This window comes from Pieris brassicae, chromosome 9 (genome assembly GCF_905147105.1).
Source record: "Pieris brassicae chromosome 9, ilPieBrab1.1, whole genome shotgun sequence".
Classification (NCBI taxonomy): Eukaryota; Metazoa; Arthropoda; class Insecta; order Lepidoptera; family Pieridae; genus Pieris; species Pieris brassicae.
The window spans coordinates 12,770,947-12,793,035 of NC_059673.1; the positions used below are offsets into that span (position 1 = coordinate 12,770,947).

The 22,089-nt window shown below is 34.3% G+C and overlaps 1 protein-coding gene across 13 annotated transcripts in view; it reads left to right on the top strand.

Annotated features, from left to right (window-relative positions):
- LOC123714691 (spectrin beta chain) overlaps positions 1-22,089 on the top strand; it is a 69,724-nt gene that overhangs the window by 25,351 nt on the left and 22,284 nt on the right. For 10 of the 13 annotated variants that reach the window (XM_045669064.1, XM_045669060.1, XM_045669068.1 and 7 more), the window contains exons 2-15: positions 8,983-9,154; positions 11,957-12,108; positions 12,512-12,685; positions 13,662-13,950; positions 14,714-14,885; positions 15,119-15,247; positions 15,577-15,789; positions 16,418-16,615; positions 17,580-17,709; positions 17,812-17,961; positions 18,622-18,761; positions 19,214-19,338; positions 20,166-20,296; positions 21,632-21,777. In XM_045669064.1, coding sequence (XP_045525020.1) covers positions 9,019-9,154; positions 11,957-12,108; positions 12,512-12,685; positions 13,662-13,950; positions 14,714-14,885; positions 15,119-15,247; positions 15,577-15,789; positions 16,418-16,615; positions 17,580-17,709; positions 17,812-17,961; positions 18,622-18,761; positions 19,214-19,338; positions 20,166-20,296; positions 21,632-21,777 — 2,285 coding nt within the window. In that variant the 5' untranslated portion in view covers positions 8,983-9,018. Of the gene's footprint in view, positions 1-8,264; positions 8,465-8,982; positions 9,155-10,993; positions 11,109-11,956; positions 12,109-12,511; positions 12,686-13,661; positions 13,951-14,713; positions 14,886-15,118; positions 15,248-15,576; positions 15,790-16,417; positions 16,616-17,579; positions 17,710-17,811; positions 17,962-18,621; positions 18,762-19,213; positions 19,339-20,165; positions 20,297-21,631; positions 21,778-22,089 lie in introns of those variants that run through there. The other 3 variants (XM_045669062.1, XM_045669061.1, XM_045669065.1) reach the window with 3 other exon arrangements.

Sequence of the window (22,089 nt, forward strand, 5' to 3'; positions counted from 1 at the left end):
CAATGTAAAATATGTCAGCGTAGCGCTTGCAAAGAGTTTCTAAATTTACTCGTTCTTCGCTATTCAAATGGTCAGTTCTAAGTCTGTCTAAAACTTGGTTTACTCTGTCTGAGTCTGGTTCACTGTAAGAACTTTCAAAGTTAAATAAGTCAAGTTGTAATGGTCTGTCAATTGGAATAACTGTGTCTTCGTCCGTCATGTTTTCGACTTCTACTATACCAGTCTGATCAGTCACATTAGTAATACATTCATGGATAATACAATTACTTATTAATTGTTCTGGTATAAATACGTCACCATCGTCATTATGTATCGGAATACCAACTAAACGAGATGATTTTGCTGGTATTATTTGATCTTTGTATTTCTTACATTGATAACGTAGTAAAGGAATTTTTGCATTCTCAGTAATTAATACATCATCTCTGAAATCAATTCTACAATTTTCTAACAAATCTAACCCTATTAAACCATCAAAATAATTATGAAATTTATAGATAAATAGTTTAATATTTTTACAATCATTAAATTCAGAAAAACTAGGAATAGATATTGAATGTTCATGAATGCTTGTTACTCTAGAATTAGTTACTTCAAAAGGATCATAAGTTTTCGGAATATTATGAAAATACTTATCCACTGCTTCAGGGCTTATAAATGATTGATTTGCTCCTGTATCAATAAGAAATTTTAATGGTGGATTATTAATTTTAATGTAAGGTAATTCTTTTTTTGACTGTATATTTAACTCTATTCTGGTGCGGATTTTTGTTGGCTCTGTTGAAAATCCTGACCTTTTTTACCATTGGAATGTTTCGGTTGAATATCTCTACTGGTTTTACTAGTACTAGGTATATCATAGCGAACATCCTCTACTGGTGGTAAGTCTCGAAGTTCATAGTACTCATTATAGTCATAGTCACAATTAACGTATTGGTCATTATAGTCATTATAGTCATAATCAGTGTTACAATAATTATAGTCAACATAATTATTATCGTATTCATAGTCATAATCATAAAATTCATTAAAATTAATTTCTCTGGACTTAAAGTAATTCGATGGAGGAGGATTGCCAAATTTCTGCCAATCATGACCAGGAATTTTAGGTGGTAATGGTTTTGTCACAAAATGACTCACCCCACTCATAGGCTTAGGGCCAGAACTATTTTGTGAAGGATATCTGTAAGGTATCCTAAAACCACTGTTATGGTTAGGCAACGGTGCTCGGAAAATTTGCTGAGTACGTGTTGGATGCATAGGCATGCGCTGATGATTATTAAATTGAGGATTAAAATTAGGTTTTTGCCAACCTGGTACTGGTAAAAATTTAGAAGGATTAAAATTATTATTTATAGGAGGAAATCTAGGCTGTGTAAGTTGTTGGTGTGAGTTGTGTGGTGTCAATGATGATGATGGTTTTCTTAGATCTGTTGCTAAATTATTTCGCTGTTGCAAATACATGACATTAAGTTCATCTTGAACAAATTCCAAAGCCTTCTCAACTGTTTCAGGTCTCATACATCTTATACGGGACCCGAGAGGATCTTTTAAACCTCTTACAAATGCTTGTAAAGTTAACTTACGATATAAAACTCTTTTAGCTTCTATAGTTGTCTCTAATGTCTCGTGTAACGATACATAAGACATTATAGTGCTAAAAAGATTTTGGCATTTGTCATAAAATTCCTGCGGAGTCTCGCTAGATTGTGTCGCTAATGCTAAGTCATTGTAAAGAGCGGTCTCATCCCTTTGGTCAGAAAAATTATTAATTAATGTATTCCTAATTCCTAACCAATTTTCAGGAATTCCGTTTGAGTTTATTGTACGAGCTGCTGGACCAGTAATTTTGTTTAAGATGCCATTGATAACACATAAATTCGATAATTCATATCCTAACTCATCTTTCACGCATTGAATTACGATCTGATCACAAATTCTAATAAATCTAGGAAGAATATGTGGGTTCCCATCAAATTCAGGAACTGGGCGAAGGGCCTTATACACTGTATCAGGATCCATTTTATATTCTAAATTACTTAAATTTAACTTTAAACTTTGAGGGCAATTCAAGCTCTCAGGAAAATTATTTAAACCTACTGAAGGGCGATTCGAGCCTTCACTTAATTGACGATTCAAGTCTTCACTTAATTGACGATTCAAGTCTACTAAACTACCCCTACGAATTTTATGCCTGGAGGACACAGGACTATTTTTCATAGGATGGAAAATTGTGACGAGGAGAAAGCAACACTGATGGAAAAATGATTCAATGTACTCACATAACTCGTCGACTTCCCTGGTTTTCTTTGAGTTGCACTGAAGTTTGAGTACGCCCCGGCTGCTTCTTAGAGATCTTTGATGCTTCGGTGAACGCTTGAGAGCGACAGCTAGAACGACCGCGCGCGGTGTCGAATCTAGACCCCGGATATCTTCTTTATAACGATCGTAGTAGCCCCGAAACTATCCTACCGACTGCGCCAATTACGAATTCGACAGCCCGGACTCCCAAAAAAAACCAATAATTATATAACTACTTTATTAATTAACTTATAATTAGTTTACAAAAACTACATCCGTTATCGATGCTAGATACGAATATAATGCTAACATATTTTATTGAATTATAATTAATAAAATGCGGTGAATGTTGAAACAGCAGAATGATTCCTCGAAGCCGGCACATTGATCATACACGTGCCGCGACGTCAGCGATCTTCTTTAGGGTACCGTATGTAATTCGTATTTACAGTTAGGCGAGTCACCTACACGTAGCGTGATGTCTACGTGGGGAAGTGAATTGCATCAGACAAGACTAGATCTATTGTTGCCTAGGGCCCTGGAGAGGCTTTTTGTCTGGGAAATTTGAATTTATTTATTTATTGCTATTACTGTCTTTTTACTTAAACAGTTTTTTGGTATGTTTACCTTTCAGGCTCTTTTAGGATTATAAGACGAGTGCCAGCATTGTTATCTAGTTAGCATACGTTTACTATTTACTATAATTAGATTTTTAAAAAGTCGTGTTGATGTTCAAACGGTTAAATGTTCTTTGGCGCTTATCACATATTTTGTGATTCATTTTTATTTATAAAGATTATAAAAATAAATATGAATTTTGATGAATTCTTAATTTCACTAACGTCACTGGAAATCTTCCTCAGTCCGTTTCACAATTTTCTTTTGCGAACTAGCGAACTGTGGAATCGACTCCCGGTGGGGGTCTTCCCTGAGAGATACGACCTCCAACTGTTCAAAACTCGAACGTCTCGAACTCCCTCAAAGGCCGGCAGCGCGCCGACTAAGAATGGGTGTTTATGGGTGGCTATGACTGCCCTTTTTGGGCGCCCCGCAGTCTCGTTTGTCCCCCTATCATATAAAAAAATACTTTTATAAAGTCATAAATTTATTGAATATTTCCTCAAATTTGTTTTGTTTGTTTCCAATAATTGATAAAAACAGGTTTAATGTTCGTAAGGATACAAAGCAATGAAGATATCAATTGAAGGATTTAAAGTATTAATTAAACAATACGAACCTTACGAAGTAGGGGTCTTAAACATAAAATTCTCTTTAAATAAAACGCAAGACCTCAATATGTGTACGTGATATGTTAAAAGGTAATGTTTTAGTACCTTTAAATTATTATAGAAAATACTGAAACGAGGACTCGACTTAAAAGATCAAAGTGCTTGGGGGAGTTATTAAGTGAAACCTTACAACTTGTTCTTACAAAAGGTACCCGGGGTTGAAGAGTAATTACAGAATTCTAATTATGTGACTTATTAAAATGTTTATTATTTTATGTATATATGGATTAATGCCAATTCATTCTTGATTTAATTAATTTTTAACGACTCTTGTCCCGTATACCCGGAATATTTACTATTTTTAGTTTGCTTATCTTGCCGAAGCCGCGTATTATTTGAAGACGTCAATTAGGTATGAGGGTGTTCCACTATTTAATCAATTACCATCTAAAATTCGCAATATTAGCGCGTTTATCAAATTCAAAGGGCATTAAAAATACATGTCAAAGACAATCTATACTAGACTGAATTTGGGACGTGTATTTCGCTCGTATATACATAATGTTTCTCATGTAAATAAAATACAATTTTGTAATTATAAAAATAAAGTTCTTTAAATATTAACCTTCCGCATGTGCTGAAAACCGAAATACATTTCGTGCACAACTTTTTGAGTTTATCGCGAACGAAAAATACTAGCGGACCCAACAGACATTGTACACAAAAAAATTCATCAAAATCAGTCCAGGTTTAAGTGGAGTTAGTTTTAATCACACGGATAGGTTATATATTTTTATATAAATAAAGATAATAGACTTTTGTTGTCGCTGTATTCTTTTCCGTAGACATTATCAAGCTCTAGAAGCTTTTCTCTACTTAATCATCTCATATCGTTAAGGCAACGTTTCTAAGAAACATTTTCGTATCTTAAACTAAACACAACACGAGGCTTTCTATTGGCGAAAGAATTTTACGAAATTGTTTCAGTAGATCCATAGATTACCCCGTATAACCAACTATAACATTGTACAATACTACAAGAATTACCATTTTTTTATTTAAATAATATTTCTATTTTATATTCACAAAGTACCTACCTATTACATAATAAATACTGTGCCGAGATTTTAATAGGCTTCAACTTTACCTAACCTAAATCTACATTATTCAGTCTACAGATGACTACAAAGTAGTCAATTTGCATCACAAAACTTTGTATCGTTTCAAAGGTTTCAGTTCTCATCTCAGTTGTTAAAACGTTGTTGTTGACACATCTGTGTGTTTCAGTGATATTATGCTGTTTAATAGTAAATTAATTATTTGGTAATCCTACATTATATACAATATATACTAAACATATAGACAAAGATGGGATACATATTATGTACAAAATTGATCAAAATTTACGAAAGGAAAAGTCAGCTTGATTAAATACGTAATACCTGATTCGACTGTGTTGTGTGATGGTGTGAAAGTGGGGGGGGTGCTCATGATGCAAGTTTTTTAGCGCTATGGATATTCTTAATACTCCTTTTAAAAACATTCCGCGATAAATTAAACAAGTATAATAGTAGTCACTATATGTTCGGGCTGCCTGGTACTAAACAATTTTTTGCATAGTTGGTGTTGATGAGAGGAACGTGAAACAAAGCATGATTACGAGTCTGGTAGGCAGGAACATGGCGGTGAAATTTTTCTAACAGTGAGCTGAGCAATTAATTTTATTTAAGATGATGCCAAGTAGTAGCATTGTATCGTATGTATTTCCTCGAGAGTCTAACGTATGATGATGATAAAGAATGATTTTTAGCCTGAATCAACTCCTTTGGGCTTAAGCTACTGTCGTAAGCTTTAGATTAATTGCACACTATAGTGGTTTATAGTTTATACGTAGTAAGTCGATAAAATAATTACGTATTTATGAAATGCCATGGTGCCGACCCGATGTCTGCCCGTTGAGGTTAACGAACTCCATTGTGCTCGTTCGCTTCGTGCCATAGTTTCAACCTAGGATTATCAGTTCTTATTGTATTCATAGTGAATAGAGGTAAGGACAAATCCCTATATTGTGTGTTTTTTTTTAATTAAAAGTTTTATTTTATTTCAAACAAAATAACTACTTATATATCACATACAAAATAATACATACACATAGAAATAAATAACACAACTTTAAACAAATTAAAATATTTATAAAAAAAACCCTAACTGTCATGAAATTTTAATTATTGTTGTGTATTCATGTTTCTCTCAATTCATAATGCTTTTTACAGTCATCCAATCATCAGTATGTAAAACATTTTATTGGTTACGTTACATTAAAATATACGTAAGACAAACCTCTACGAGATACAAAAAAAAAATATATGATTTCCCAAGGAATAATACCTAAAAGAAAATATTTAATAAATACACACGAATGCAATGACAACAAATGACACGGCCATTATATTACCTATGGATAATAATTTCAGTTATTATATTGCTCAAAGGACTGACGTAAATATTGGTAGTATACACGAAATGGATGTAACATTAGTGTAGGCGAGCATACTACGTAATTAAACAATCGTTTTATATGAAATTGTGGGAGTAAAAGCTGGTATACTGATTCCGACAACTACCCAAAGCCCTTGCAACTTCATTCTGTAGACTTAACGATAAACTCGGGATAGACTCAAAAATAGTTTGGAATAATTATAGGTGGAAATATATGTATATGGCAGTGTTGGCCTAGTGGTTTTAACGTGCGACTCATCCCTGGGGTCGTAGGTTCGATCCCCGGCTGTGCTCTCGCTCGTACGATGAAGGGAAACGTCATGAGGAAACTGGTCATGCCTTAGACACAGAAAGTCGATGGCATGTGTCAAGCACAGAAGGTTCATCACCCACTTGACTATTAGTTGATTACCGAACAGATACAGAAATCTGAAGGTCAGACCTAAAAGGTTGTAGCGCCATTGGTAAATGAAATAAATAGGGTCGACGGTTGTATTGAATTTAGTAGTAAGCAATGTTTTTTATATGTCTACGCCGCATTATCAAAGAATATAATCGAAAAAGTGAGGCAAAAATAAATATCATCCCGTCAACCTTAATCCATTCTATTTATAAAAACTGATAAAGTTATGTCAATACGATAACCTTCGTTCAAATAGGACTATTGTTGAAGAAGGTCAGACGCGAGACAGTCATAAATACTTATTTAGTGAAACAGTTTACTCGTGCCGACCAAACATGAGTCATTGATCCGAAACGTGATTTATTCATACACCACATATGAATCAAAAAATATATTTAGCCTATTGAAACCGAAATATTCGGGAGTGTATAAGATCTTAATTTATACATAAATAAAGTGGCTTAGTGATCTTAATTTTTAGGTAAATACAGATCGTGAGTTCAAATAACGGCTGTCTACCAATTGAATTTTCTTTATATTTACGTAATTAGCATTTGCTTATACGGTGAAGGCAAACATCTTCATGAAACTGGCACGTCTTTAAAATATATTAAATGTGTCAGATTCAGTCAGAATTCTGTGAGATGCTATCTGAGACCAACACCACTGAGGGTTATAGCGGTCTTATTATAGTTATCATTCCTATCAACCTATCTGATTTATACGATATTTTTTTGTCTAGTGTTATATAAAGATTAGTAATTCTTTTGTAATACAGGCAAAACCGTTTACGAAGATATCGTTTAGAACAACATACCGGTTATATTGACCAAAATCAAAGGTCCCGGCTGAATTCCATTGTATTAGTTACGTCGGCTGTTGCAACTATCGGTTTTAGGACCAAATATGAGTCGATGTCGTCTTAAGATATTTTGACTGTTTTAATAATTTTCTTTTTGCTTAATTGCCGAAATTCCTCCTTATAGTGTCTAATATACGCGAATGTTGAACAAGAATTTAACGACAATTAAAAAAAAATAGAGGTCTTTACAGTCTCTCCATTTATGATAACAAAACAGTTGCTGACAAGACCAATATTTCAAGGGTCATCTCATCAACGCCTCTTACGCCGTAAGTTGGCTTTAGTAAAGAAACTCACGTCTAAGGCATATTCACTATTTTCTATAGTAGATGTCCACAATTTATTAAAAAATTACGATAGGGGGACAAACGCCTTTAAGTGCGGAGTAAGCTCTCTTTATAAATTCCAGTGTAACATTATTATAAATGGAACATGTTTTGTCTCCCTTCATCTCGTTAACACACTAAGTAGTTTTTTATAATGGTTGTTTTTTCAATAAATAATTAACATGTACAGTTGTTCTAATGTTGCAAAAATTTTAAACATAACAAATATATACATTAGAAAATAGCTGTCATGTGCCAATAGTCATAATTTGGAAACTGCAATTTGAAGGTTTTCACTATACAGCGATTTAGCATTTGTTAGATTCATTTAGAGCGCAAGAGATATATTTCCTTAGCACCTTAGTCAGTGTTACCGTTCAGAGCTTGAAATGATAAGTCTATTTAACTTTGAACGTGTTGAGCGCAGGTCGCATTTCGCGACTCTTAGCAAAAAACCAAATGATCACGAAACACAGAATCTAAAGCCAAAAAAATTACAAAAAATTTAATCATTGGAACAAAATGCTACAGTACTTTGACTCATGATCTGTGTAAATACAAATCATTATCTAATCTTATCTGAATAACGTCATACTAACAGAAATGAAATATGCACTTTTAGACTAATACTGTGCAGATAACATACAGTGTAGTGCTTTAATATAAGTCTATATAACGCTGCGTACCTCTTAGGTCATAAGTGTGTTGATAGGACTCGTTTATGTTGTGTTTAAAGTAAATATTGTGCTTATAGTGATGGATAGAATGTGCTGTATTTTATTATGATTACTGATAAAAATGTAAGTATCAGTGTTTATCGCTTATTTGGTATCACCGGTAAATGGTAAGGTTTCGTAACAGGTTACAACATTTTCCCGTATTTTATACATATATTAATATATACATAGTTAATTACTACAGATTATAGTATACAAAAATTTAAACCTTTTCTCTGGAAATTGATTTAATAATTTAATGACATAATTTAATAATATTAAGTTAAATTAATTGTATAATTTATGTTGCTCGGCGTACTAGTGTTATTTATTTATTTTCCACATGATTATTTTATCTTAACACTTACTACTTATACGATAGAACTACACAAGAATACCTACACCGATAATTCTACAATTAAAATACTTTAAAATTTATATATACCTAGATCGTATAAGTAATAAAGAAGCTCTTGTGAACTTAGCCAGTGTACACGTAAATAGGTCTACCGCGATATAAATCTTAGTTATTACGTGTATCGCTAATGTATTGTGTTATACATTACGTTGTCGTATATGGCCTACTGAAAGAAAGATTTGTCGGCTTAGTATTGTTATACTATATCTAATTGGCTAATCTTTTCAGAAGTGAGTGTGGCGCGGTGAAGAGAGTCAGGTCGCGATGACGACCGATATATCGGTGTCCCGCTGGGACCCGTCCATCGGCCATGGGCAGGAGATCATCGATGAGATCGAGTACGATGGCGGCAATTCATCCTCAAGGCTTTTCGAACGATCGCGCATCAAGGCGCTTGCAGGTAACTTATTCCCATTATACCTTATTATATACCTTAACTTACTAAGCCCATATGAGTGGGGACGTGGGGCCAACAAACTCTCATGTCATGTGAAAATAAGTATACAAAAATCTATAATGATTTAAGGTTACGTACGTTTAGGATAAGAGCTTTCTTTTACAATTATACGAGGCAAGGTTGTACATTTTTCTCACTCAAGCTTTCTTAGTTTTATAAGGAACAACGCCCCGAGAGTATAGCCAGACGCGGGCACTCTCATCAACTTTGCATTACGTTCGTTTCATAGATAAATAACATTTAATTATTTTCCAGATATTCTATTGTTTTACGCGAATTGTTAATTTAAAATATAATTCTATAATATTTAAACCAGGAACCCTTTCATTTTGTCCTTCGAGCCGGATTCGATTCATGTAAAATATAGTATTTTTGGGATAGGTATAGGATTTTCCCCCATTTCACTATAATAAATTAAATTTATAAAATCGTATAATAAAGTAAATTTATTATTTAATGACATGGTTGATTTGGCTAGCGCTGCTAGTTCTCATGTCATTTTCACAAATATCCTTTTTCATACTTATTTTCATAAGTGCTTGATTGTTCAAGATGTGTGATGTTTGCGAGCATACATATCCTTCGACAACCGCAAGCTCAACAATGCTTAGGACAAAAAAATGGCCATAATGCGCAGAAGTTGTCTTTTTAAATTACCCAAGTTACATAATGTAACTAATGTTTCAATACGAGATCGGGGAACGCCTTTGTAGATAGTATTAAATTATTGCGTCAACTTAACGACAGATGGACGACTTATGTGAAGAGGAAACGGCGGTTTTAATTAGTCATAATCAAGCAATAAAACTGAATTTTATTTCTTGAATATAAAAGTGTTTAGGGTGTTGAAAGGCCCTTTGACAAGTATAAAATTAAAACTTAACGCGTTCAACTACTTGACGTCATTTGATGATTTTAATAATTGCCGCATTATTAAGCAAACCATTACTAGTAAAGTCTAAAGTTGGAAGTGTAATATTATTTTTTGTCAAATTTATGTTCACCATATTTGTCATGTATTTTAGAATAGATAGATTTTAATTTATTATACAATTTGCATTATATATGACGTGTTATGTGGTTTACTTTAATAAATAAATAAATGAGAACACAATTCTCCGTAATTTCTCGTTGAAATTTTTAGAGAAAGATTTATTAGGGTATGTAAATAATATGGTCACTTACATGCGTTTCTTAACGATGTGTAACGAATATAGTGATAAAGTTGTGATATTGCTAGTAGCTATTGTAAAACTGATAATGGAGTTGTATTATAGCAATTTATTTATGATTTCATAATATCCAGCTTCATTGAATACATTTAACATACAACATACCTTATTTAATTGAAACAACTGTTACCTCTAGTCTTATCATTTATTGCGAGGCGATTTCCTTTTTCCCGTTAAATAGTACGTATGCTAAACATTTGGTTTTTTTAAATATTGTATTTGGTCTCACGGAATACACTCTTCCAATACCGTTATCAGATGTGAGGTATCTGATAAAAAAAAACTCATATTATTATCGCGTGGAACATTACGCGCCAAGACTCTCGACTGTCACGTGTCTCTCTAGAAATATGAATTTGATTTGTCTTCGGTTCTTGGTAAAGTTTGGCTTTGCTAGGAATGTGATGGTATTGAGTATTGGCAATTAAATAACCCAAGTTTATCAATGTTAAACCGGTTGACGACATCTGGAGCGTGCGTATCGAATATCCTTGTCCTGTGGCTGTATTTTGTCGCTCTAATTGCTGCCGGTCTTTAGTCTCGTAGTTCAGTCTGTGTTGGTGATATGACATCGTCGGAGTGTTACGATCTCATAAAGAGAGGAATAGACATTGAAGTGCCAGGCTTGGAGCTCTACTATGATAAAGTAGTTTTGGAGCTTAGAGGTGCGTTTGGATTGCAGTTGAGGATAAGTGCGAATAGGGCGTGGTTTGGACTTAGTTTGGCGGTCTTTTCTTACGTTGCAATCGTTTCTTTTTTTGGGAAAAGATTGCTTGCTGGCAAACAAGTAAGCCATGCCTAAGTGGGAAAACTAATTGACCACCGCCCTTGGTCAGCTACAACGGAAGACGTAAACAGTAGTTTTTAAGGCTCTAGAGACATAATATCTACTGGCCTGTTATGAAAATTATGTGTGCAATTGATGAATGTTGTATGCGCTAAATGTTGGGGGCCTATTAAGGTTTAGTTTTTGAGGAACATTTGATCGATGATATAAAAGGCACGAAAGCACTGTTGTGTGATCGTAAAAAAATACATTTGTTCAAATACGTTGTTCTGCATAAGTTCATTCCGGTCTAGTTCCGCTTGTGTGCGGACATTTGATAGTCTTATATTACGTGCAATATTATTTACTGATGTGGGCCCAGTTGGTGATATGTCGCTGGACGCGGATGGCTGTGAGCCTTCGGGGACGAAGCTGAGATGCCCTCGTCCCGGTCTACCACATTGGCGGTTGATGTGTTAACGTTCTTTCTTATTTTCTATTGCACTTGCGGTAAAATTGTGAATCTCAGAGGTACCTCTGAACATCGGGCAGATGTCTGGTTTGCCTCGGAAAAGTTCTAAGTTTGCTTGAGTTAAACTACACAACCAAATTGTACGTTATATCTCTATTTCTTCTTAACGGAAAATGCATTACAATCGTTGTAATTATTTTTGTGAGGGATTCTCCGCTACTGATATTACGGTGTTAAGAGAGAAATGCGATAACACAGGTATTCTATATTTCCAGACGAACGAGAGAGCGTCCAAAAGAAGACGTTCCAGAAATGGGTGAACTCTCACTTGGTGCGTGTGGGGTGCCGTATCGGCGACCTCTATGTGGACATGCGAGATGGAAAGAACCTCATCAAACTGCTCGAAGTTCTCTCTGGAGAGAGATTGGTATGTTTTACCTTGTTTAATCAGTCTTGAAAGTTTTACTGAAATTGTAGTAAAAAGAAGTTCAATTATTGTTTTTGACGTCGCATAAGTCTTATTATTTATTTATTTACATTAAAATGTGTACAATAGTGTTGTGAAAACATAAACTGGACACTGACACTTTTTCTGTCCACCTGGAAGTCGAACACGAACGAACTAAGACCAACGATATTATAAATAAAATATAATTATAATCATTCTATTGCGCGTATAAAACGATACAAACCCATTCAAACAGCGACCCTCCATAATTTTCCTTTAATAATGCTTTATTAAACAACAAAAAAAGGCTTTATTATTATTATTACACGTTCATCTACTCTCGTGATGTCATTATTTTTTGATAACTTAAATATATTTACAGCCTCGACCAACGAAAGGCAAAATGCGTATCCACTGCCTGGAGAATGTTGACAAAGCTCTGCAGTTCCTGCGGGAGCAACGAGTACATCTGGAGAACATGGGGTCTCATGACATAGTCGATGGGAACCCTCGACTTAACCTCGGACTTATATGGACCATTATTTTGCGGTTCCAGGTAATTTTTATATTAAGTTGTAATAAATGATAACAGATAAATTTTAATCAAAACTCATACTTTTCTATTTAAGATTTTTAATTGGTACAGACTCTATTATTTTAAAGTTTTCATTTCATAATTGGTTAGAAACTTGTAAATTGACGGCTACAAATAAACTCTGCTGCAACTGTGATGTGGTTTCATCAGAAAAATCTTATTAAAAATCAATTTGTATAAAGGAAATTGCATTTTGAAAGCCTTGTGAGGCGTAAAACATGTTTTTTATTACAAATTTAATACTTTATATAATGAAATTACCACAGACGGATAAATGATACATTTATCACAATTTTACAATTATTTACTTAAATTGAAATGCTGGGTTGTTAAAGGAGTTTATTTCAGACGGGTTACCTTTTAGTAAATTAACGTAATGTAAACAACTAACAAGATTTTACCAATAAACCTTTGTTATTTTTATATTAAGTTAGTAGTTTTAAGTTAATATTAATGTTTATGTTAGGGTTGTCTAGAAGAAACTGCTTTTAGCAGTAAGGGAGCGTTCAAGTATTACGTCACGCAATTTTTGGAGATTCTTGACCTCCACCCCCATGAAACGTTTTCTGTATCCAATAGTAAAACGTTTCGTGACCACCACCAGTGACTCTTTATACCTAAACCTTACCATTATGTGGTGTAAAGTACTGGAAAGTGGAAAATAATATTATTAACAATAACGCGTAATTCAATCTCCGCCCCGCATCGTAACGTTTTACAAGAGGACCCCCCCCACCCCAAAATTCGTTACGTAATACTTGAACACTCCCTAAGACCATTTATATTGGTTTCATTCATTTATTTTTTGTTATATTGTGCTGTAAATCCAGTGTAATTTTGATTGAATCGCGTATGCCGATAACGTAATTAGACCTGACATATAAAGTCATAATGCCTTAATGAAGTATTTTGAATTCTTGCATAATTTCCTTTACAGATTCAAGATATTACAATTGAAGAGACCGATAACAAAGAAACGAAATCGGCGAAGGACGCTCTCCTCCTCTGGTGTCAGATGAAGACGGCTGGCTACAACAACGTTAATGTTCGTAACTTCACAACGTCTTGGCGCGATGGTCTGGCCTTCAATGCGATCATTCACAAGCACAGACCAGATTTGATTCAGTTTGAAAAACTGCACAGAAGTAATCCGATGCACAACTTGAACAATGCCTTTAATGTTGCTGAAGAGAAGCTGGGGCTTACTAAGCTGCTGGATGCTGAAGGTATGATTTGATAATTGCTGATATGGGAGCCTTCAATTACATAACGAATTTGGAGATAGGGGGGGGGGGAGACTTCTCGTAAAACAGGTCACGTAACGTGTTACTAGGGTCGCACGGGGTACAGATATTTTATATCGCGTTACATTGTTTAAATCTGCAAATTTTGTACGTATACAGAGAACGAACGTGAAAATAAAAGTATTTTTTGTCCCTTGAAATGAATTAACTATCTTATTTATAAAAAATAAATCATTGTAATTGCACCAGTATTAATCTGTCTTCTTAGCAACGTAAACAAAATTGGAAGGAAAGAGACGAAAGAGTACATACGAATGTAATTGGTCAGTTTTAGTTTCTAGGAATAAGGGAGCGTTCAAATATTACGTAACGAATTGAGGGGGGGAGGGGTCCTCTTGTAACGTGCGCGTTTCATGGGGGGGGGGGTCAAGAATCTCCATAAATTGCGTGACGTAATACTTGAACACTCTCTAAGTGGTTTATTGAACACGTCTTATAAAAGCTATAATATTACAGACTCTTGACATAATAACGATAATTAAAATCACTTTTATTGGGTGTGTTTTTAAAGCTTAGATCATAGAATATTCAAAGATTTTTTAAAACTGAAAAACAACGTTAGTCAAGCGACCAGTTGACCTGTTCACTACGACACCGAAGGCCCATTATAACCTTTAAATAAAACGATCAGAATTATGTTCGTCCCATACCCCATTGCGGTACTTTAAACACACATATTATGCAGATATCGCGGTGGAGCATCCCGACGAGAAGTCCATTATAACATACGTGGTGACCTACTACCATTACTTCAGCAAGATGAAGCAAGAAACGGTTCAAGGGAAGCGTATCGGCAAAGTTGTGGGCATCGCTATGGAGAATGAAAAGATGATGCAGGAGTACGAGACACTTACGAGGTGAGACTGATAAAAATATTTATGATTTGATTTTGTGATTTTTTTTAAATTTTATTTCTACATGATAAGTGATTTTCTAATAACGTTACACTTTAATTTGAGTATAAGGAAATCAATAAATATTTAAAAGCAAGCCCGAGTCATAGTCGCTTGCTAATCGTTAAATACTTTTTTATTTTTAGATTGCCTTACTCATGAAATTTGCCTTATATATTATTTTAATTTTAACACAGCGATCTCCTGCAATGGATCGAGCGTACCATCGAAGCCCTCGGAGACAGAACATTCGCTAACTCATTAGAGGGAGTGAGACAACAACTGATTCAGTTTGCTAACTATCGTACTGTGGAGAAACCACCCAAGTGAGTCACTTTATATATATATATATATATTAGTCATATTGTATAACCATCTTTTACCAACAATTTGGAAAAAGCTAAAATTTTATTTAAAGCCAATTGATTTTTAATGATGAATAAAATCCACTAAATCAGCCCCATATAGGTATGCAAGCTTCTTAATATTTAAAAAAACAACTATTATATATAGTTTAGGGTAATAAGCCAATAACTATTAGGTATAATCAAAACATATATGTTCTTCTGCGTCTGTTAATAGACCAAGTTTCTAGACCACAGCTAAACAATATAAAAATGTATTATTACCGAGAAATACTCATTTTCCCCCACAGGTTTGTAGAGAAAGGAAACTTGGAGGTACTCTTATTCACTCTCCAGTCTCGTATGCGAGCGGCCAATCAGAAGCCGTACACGCCACGCGAGGGTCGTATGATACACGACATTAACCGTGCTTGGGAACGTCTCGAGAAGTCGGAGCACGAACGGGAATTGGCTTTGAGAGAAGAGTTGATAAGACAGGAGAAGTTGGAGCAGTTAGCTGCTAGGTATGTATAGATGGTTCTATATTACGATAATGTTACTTTAAATTATTATTGATTTTCCGTTTGTTATGTTACTTGTCAACTATGCATTAGAGCTGTCCAACTTTGATTTTATAATAAAGAAATTAAATTGATAAACGAAAATTTCGTCGTTAACATTAACAGTTTAGATTCAGATTCAAAAACTACGTCTGTCTGATGTACGTCAAAAATGTATCGAGAAAAGCTCAGTATAGCATGTTAGTAAAATCTCTTCATATATTTATGCCAAATATTAGTAAAATGTCCGGCATTCTAATTTTTTATACATTATTAGTAAACCAACATTTTATCTAGTTACCCACAACACAAGTCCCTAGTGTGGGGACTAGAGAAAGAGGAATTTTGTCATAACCCTTTTGTCATGAATAAAGCTTTTGGCAAAATAAAATATTTTCTTTCATAATCAAACAATTCGTACGTTTCTCGCACGGCGCGTGCACGTTCGAGTACGTACTTTTATTTACGATTTTTTAATTAAAATTATATGAATAGTAAAATTACAGTTCAACGTTGAATGGGCAACAACAATCCCAGCTCAGTTTGGTGTCCTCGTCAGTCATAATTTAATTTAAAATCTTTTACATTTCAGATTCAACCGCAAGGCTCAGATGCGTGAAACGTGGTTATCTGAGAACCAGCGATTGGTCAGTCAAGATAACTTTGGCTTCGATTTAACAGCAGTAGAAGCGGCAGCTAAGAAGCATGAAGCTATCGAAACCGATATCTTCGCGTATGAGGAAAGAGTCCAGGCTGTGGTCGCTGTTTGTGGAGAACTACAGGCTGAGAGGTAGGTTGATGTGTATAGAAATTGAAAAATTTACCATACAACGATATTACTACAATTTGAGAGAAAATATTTTTTTAAATATGTTTTATCAACTAGCTATACTTTGATTTTTCATCCCGTAAAATTCTGACTTTGCAACTTAAAAAGTTCTTCACTGAAAAAGGGACAAATTTTAACCAAATGTAGAACAATAAAATAAAATGCTATGTAATTTTTGTTTTACCTACAAAAACGTAAAACTTAATATTTACTTACTCAAGCGACCTAATAAAAAAATTACAAATATTTTTATACTACGAACAATATATCGAACTAAGTTTAATTACTTTATTTTATTATTTTGCTGGCGTCACTGCCTATTAATTCTGGGTTTAGTAAACCTTTTAAAAAAATCAAATTTTATCTTTACTTGTGTATTTATACTTATTGTGTGTTCTATACTTTTTTGGTATGAAAAATGACGTAATTATCACTTGCCGTATATATACATTATATATGGATACATTCACTAACAAATGAAATGTATACATAGACTAAGATGTCGTATTAAAATTGAAAATGTGCCCGGCCAAAAAGGTTTGCAATCTCTGAATCATAGCTGCCAGAATTCTACGGAATGAAAAATCTTAGTATAGATAAAGTAGGATATAGTACTAATCAGGTTATAATTTATTAAAATTTATATAACATGATATTTTTGAAAGCGTTTCAGTATTACGTATAGAAGTTGGGGGGTTTTTTAAAACGCAATCCAAGGTCTTAATTTAAATTTGTTTAATAATATTAATGCGATTAAAACAAAAACAAATGTATTAACGATTTTCCGGTACTTTACGAACTTAGGTTAGAAATGTTCGCATAATGTTTTACTGGAAGGGATACAGGAAAACGTCGCAGCGCATTACACTATTTTTTTAAATTGCGTCGCGTAAATGATTGTAGAATTATTATTTATTCATTGCAGGTATCATGACATAGAGCGCGTGTGCGCTCGTCGAGACAACGTACTACGTCTGTGGGCGTATTTGCTCGAGTTGCTTCGTGCGCGCCGGGCTCGTCTAGAACTTAGCCTGCATCTGCAACAGAACTTCCAGGTATTCGGAGATTTATTTAGACCTTTTTAAATGTTTATTTCGAAAGCAGTCTTTGTACACCGGGTATATTTACAAAATTTACTAATACCTAATTTAACACAGGAAATGCTGTACATCCTGGACTCCATGGAAGAAATTAAGATGCGTCTCCTGACCGATGACTACGGCAAACATTTAATGGGAGTAGAGGACTTGCTGCAAAAGCACGCTTTAGTTGAGGCTGACATCAACGTACTGGGAGAACGTGTGAAGGTATGAAAAGTCTTCATTTTTTATAGATTAGGGTGGCCAACGACACGTCCATAAAGGGCAGTAATTGCAGCCAATCACACATATTTTAGTGGTTGCATTGCCGGCTTTTGAGGGAGGAGTATGATCTCTTTATAATTTCTCAAAGATTTAAAAAGGAGATGTACACGATTACAAGTAATTAATACTCTGGACCTTAACCTTACTGTGCAGAATCTAGATTGATTACATATATCAAGATATGTAGTCGAAAAGAGTAGTACTAGCACAGTATGCAAACCAATTCCCTATTAATATGAAAAAATTAATACGTAGTATGTCGGAGAAACATTAGATATTGGCATCGTCATTTGGTTTAGTGGACGCCATGTAAATTGCGGGCACAAACAGAAATAATTATCGTACAATATTTAACTAAGATTGATTCCTTTTAAAACAAAAAATAACACTTTAGCTTCAATTATAATGAGCTGGTTTCAAAGCACCGATCTCACTTAATCACAATATACCCGATCCAACTCGGTCCAACGTCTCATCACTACAATACTTAGTAGTCAAACAGTACTGTCGCACGTCAAGATGGCGACTCGACTTGAGACATTTGCTGTGCTCTGATTGGTCGTAAAAATATAGTGGGTTTTAATGTTAGAATTTCTCTCTCAGGTCGTAGTAGGTCAATCTCAGAGATTCCTGGAGCAGGAGGAGGGTGGATACCGTCCATGCGACCCTGCCATTACCGTAGAGAGGATTCAGCAGCTGGAGAATGCATATGCTGAACTGGTTCACTTGGCTGTTGAGAGAAGGTTAGTCGTATTGAAAAAGTTTTGTTCGATAGCATTATGTATGTGGTCTTGTCGAAAATTCATTAGCCAGTATAATAATTAACTTTTTAGGGAGCGTTCAAGTATTACGCAACGATTTGTGGGGGGGGGGTCCTCTTGTCAAACGATGAGGGCGGGGATTGAATTATGCGTTATTCATAATATTATTTTCCACTTTCCAGTACTTTACACCACTTAATGGTAAGTTTTAGTTATAACGAGTCACTGGGGGTGGTCACGAAACGTTTGACTATTAGATACAGAAAACGTTACGGTGTGTTTCATGGGGGGGGGGGGGGGGGAACAAGAATCACCTAAAATTGAGTGACGTAATACTTGAACGCTCCCTTAACCCAAAATACGGAACAATAATTTAATAGAAACAAAAAAAATATTATTATAAACAATTAATGGATGGTAATTTTGATTTGTAGGAAGCGACTGGAAGACAGCCGCAAACTGTGGCAGTTCTACTGGGACATGGCCGATGAAGAGAACTGGATTAAGGAGAAGGAGCGGATCGTCTCCGTTGATGACATTGGGCACGATCTTACTACGGGTAAGTGTGAAATTAAAAAGTACAGAGCTCTTGCGGTTAACTTAAATATTGATTTAAATGGTCATTCGTTATTAACGGACTTTATAAAATCAGTGGACGTTATCAATTCGACGTGACAAAAGAACTATTCTTCTTTCTATTTCTTATTGTACATCTTTAACCAATATCCTAAAAACAAAACGGTAACATTTCAAAACTCACTTTACATATATTCACTAAAACTTAAATCCTTTTAGTGCCATACAAGTTTTACCCATATATTGTTAAAAATGCCAGTGCATTTTTATAGACAATTTATATGAACAAGAAAAATCACAAATCCCGTTACAATACACAAATATTTAAAAAAAAATACAACATTCTCTTCAGTAGATTTTATACTATCATAATAAAAAAAAACATAGAAATTGTATTCTACATATTTATTGTCAAGTACAGTTAACGAGACTGGCTGCCCACAACACAGGGAATCCCAGTTTGGGTGAACTTACCTATACATCCCTTATTGTGTATAATTAAGTTTGTCTTTCTTTATTTTTATCGTTCTTCCTTTATTCCTTTTTTTATTCATTCATTCTTACATTCTTTCGAACATTCTATATTCAAAAAACGTAAATACATTTCAGAAAGTGGCGATTTGATAAAAATATCGAATTAGTTTTTTATTTATAAAGTAGGCATACATCTCTCTGTCAAATTTTTAATAGTTTTTTAAAACCGGTATTAATTATTTATTAGTTTATTACTTTTTCGTCAAATCGTCTTTATTGTGTTAATTTTTCAAGAATATTCTTCTAGAAATTTTGCAATATGTAATTTTTTTATAGTTTACCTGCTGATATCGAAGCACAAGGCTCTGGAAGCGGATGTGGCAGCTCACGAACCGCAATTGATGGATGTGGCCGCTGTTGGAGACGAACTCATCTCGCAGGGACACTTTGGAGCGGATAGGATTCAGGTACTATAGATAACATAAGCTTTTATTGCTGAACTTTGTCTCTTGACAAAAGTCTCCTCCAAATGTCGCCACGTTGATCTGTCTTTCGCTATTCTATTCTACTTCGGCTAACCTTCACATGCCGTTCTCCCAACGCCTCACTTGCCTTCCCTTGCTACTCTTTCCATCTCTAGCATATATATGTGAACTCCTTAATTCTTCCTTTCCTGTTTCCCTTGTCCCGCCCATTGCCATATATACTGTTTTTTGCCTCTACTCTGTATCGTATTTAACAAACCTTATCAATTCTTTTCACTCTTACAATGTTTACAAACTTACAATCTAAGTTAGAATAAATAGTCTAGAAAAAAATAATTTACAAAGGTAAACGACATTTTTGTCAAGAGTTCATTAATATTTAATGAGTTTCTGATTTTTATAGTTGGTGCTTTCGTGTAGTTCCAAATATTAACTTCCGTCACTATTATGTGTTTTTTTAATGGAACAAACTGCAAAAACGCGAGTGCGTTGCCGGCATATTAAAATTTGGTGCTTTCTTTTCTTGGATTCCCCTAAGTCGTATTGGTTCGGAAATACCTCGGCTGCTGGTGGAACGATAGATCGAGAAACAAATATTTTATTATGTAAAAAAATTGCAAAGCATAGTAACTTCTAGACGGACCAAATTTGTGTCTAAGTGAGGAAACTGAGTCTATACTACTGTAGCGCTGATAATATATATATATATATATTGTAAAAGAATAATTACTATCGTTGTTATCGCTATTATATATTTTTGTTATTAATGGCTTCGAATCTCTTCGAATTAATTCCGTGGTAGAAACAAGAAAAAGATGGCGCGTAACCGAAAAATGTGACGGTAATTTTTTTCCAACGTCGATAAAGAACCACGTTTCACTTCAATAAGATTAAAAGGATTAAAGTACTGGCCTCTACAACTTCTAATTGCGATCGCGACATCAGTTTAGAGATTTTCTAACACGCGATCCCAAAATTACACGCGCCATCTTTTTCTTGTTCCTACCACGGAATTGATTCGAAGAGATTCGAAGCCATTAATAACAAAAATATATAATAACGATAACAACGATAGTAATAATTCTTTTACAATTAATGCAATTATGTAATAATCTTAGTAGTAATAAGGTAAAATGAAATAATTGTATTATTTGTAATGTATGATAATAAACTAACTTAATAAGTTAACTTTATGTAACCAATTTCTGTAAAGTTGCATATAGTTGGTCATTTTTCAAAAAATAAGGTCATAAAGAAGTTTCAGTTCTTACGTGTGTACACTAGTACATGCACACATTTTTATGTATTTTTTTACAGGAGCGTCTCCGAGACATCCTGTCGCAATGGAACCACCTATTGGATGTGGTGTCTCTCCGTAACAACAGATTGGATGCTGCTGTACGTTATCACCAGCTGTTCGCTGACGCTGACGATATTGACCAATGGATGCTTGATACTTTACGGTAAGAATATGTATTCCAGCAGTTAAGTTTAGAAATTGTTTTGAATAGACTTCTTTCGGCCTGTTATTTATGCTCAATTATTTTAATATTATTACTAAATTTACAGAGATTTTTGCTTCTAAAAGATATTTTTGTTGGTATGTTCTGTAATTATTTTATACTAGCGGACCCGAAAAATGTTGTTCGTTCGTTATTAATATAAATTTCGAATTGGTATAATAACTTTAAAAAAAATCAGAAACAAAGTGCTTATGCTTTATGATAAAAAGCATTCTTTGTTTGATTTCTGGTGCGTGTATTTTTCTGGCCATT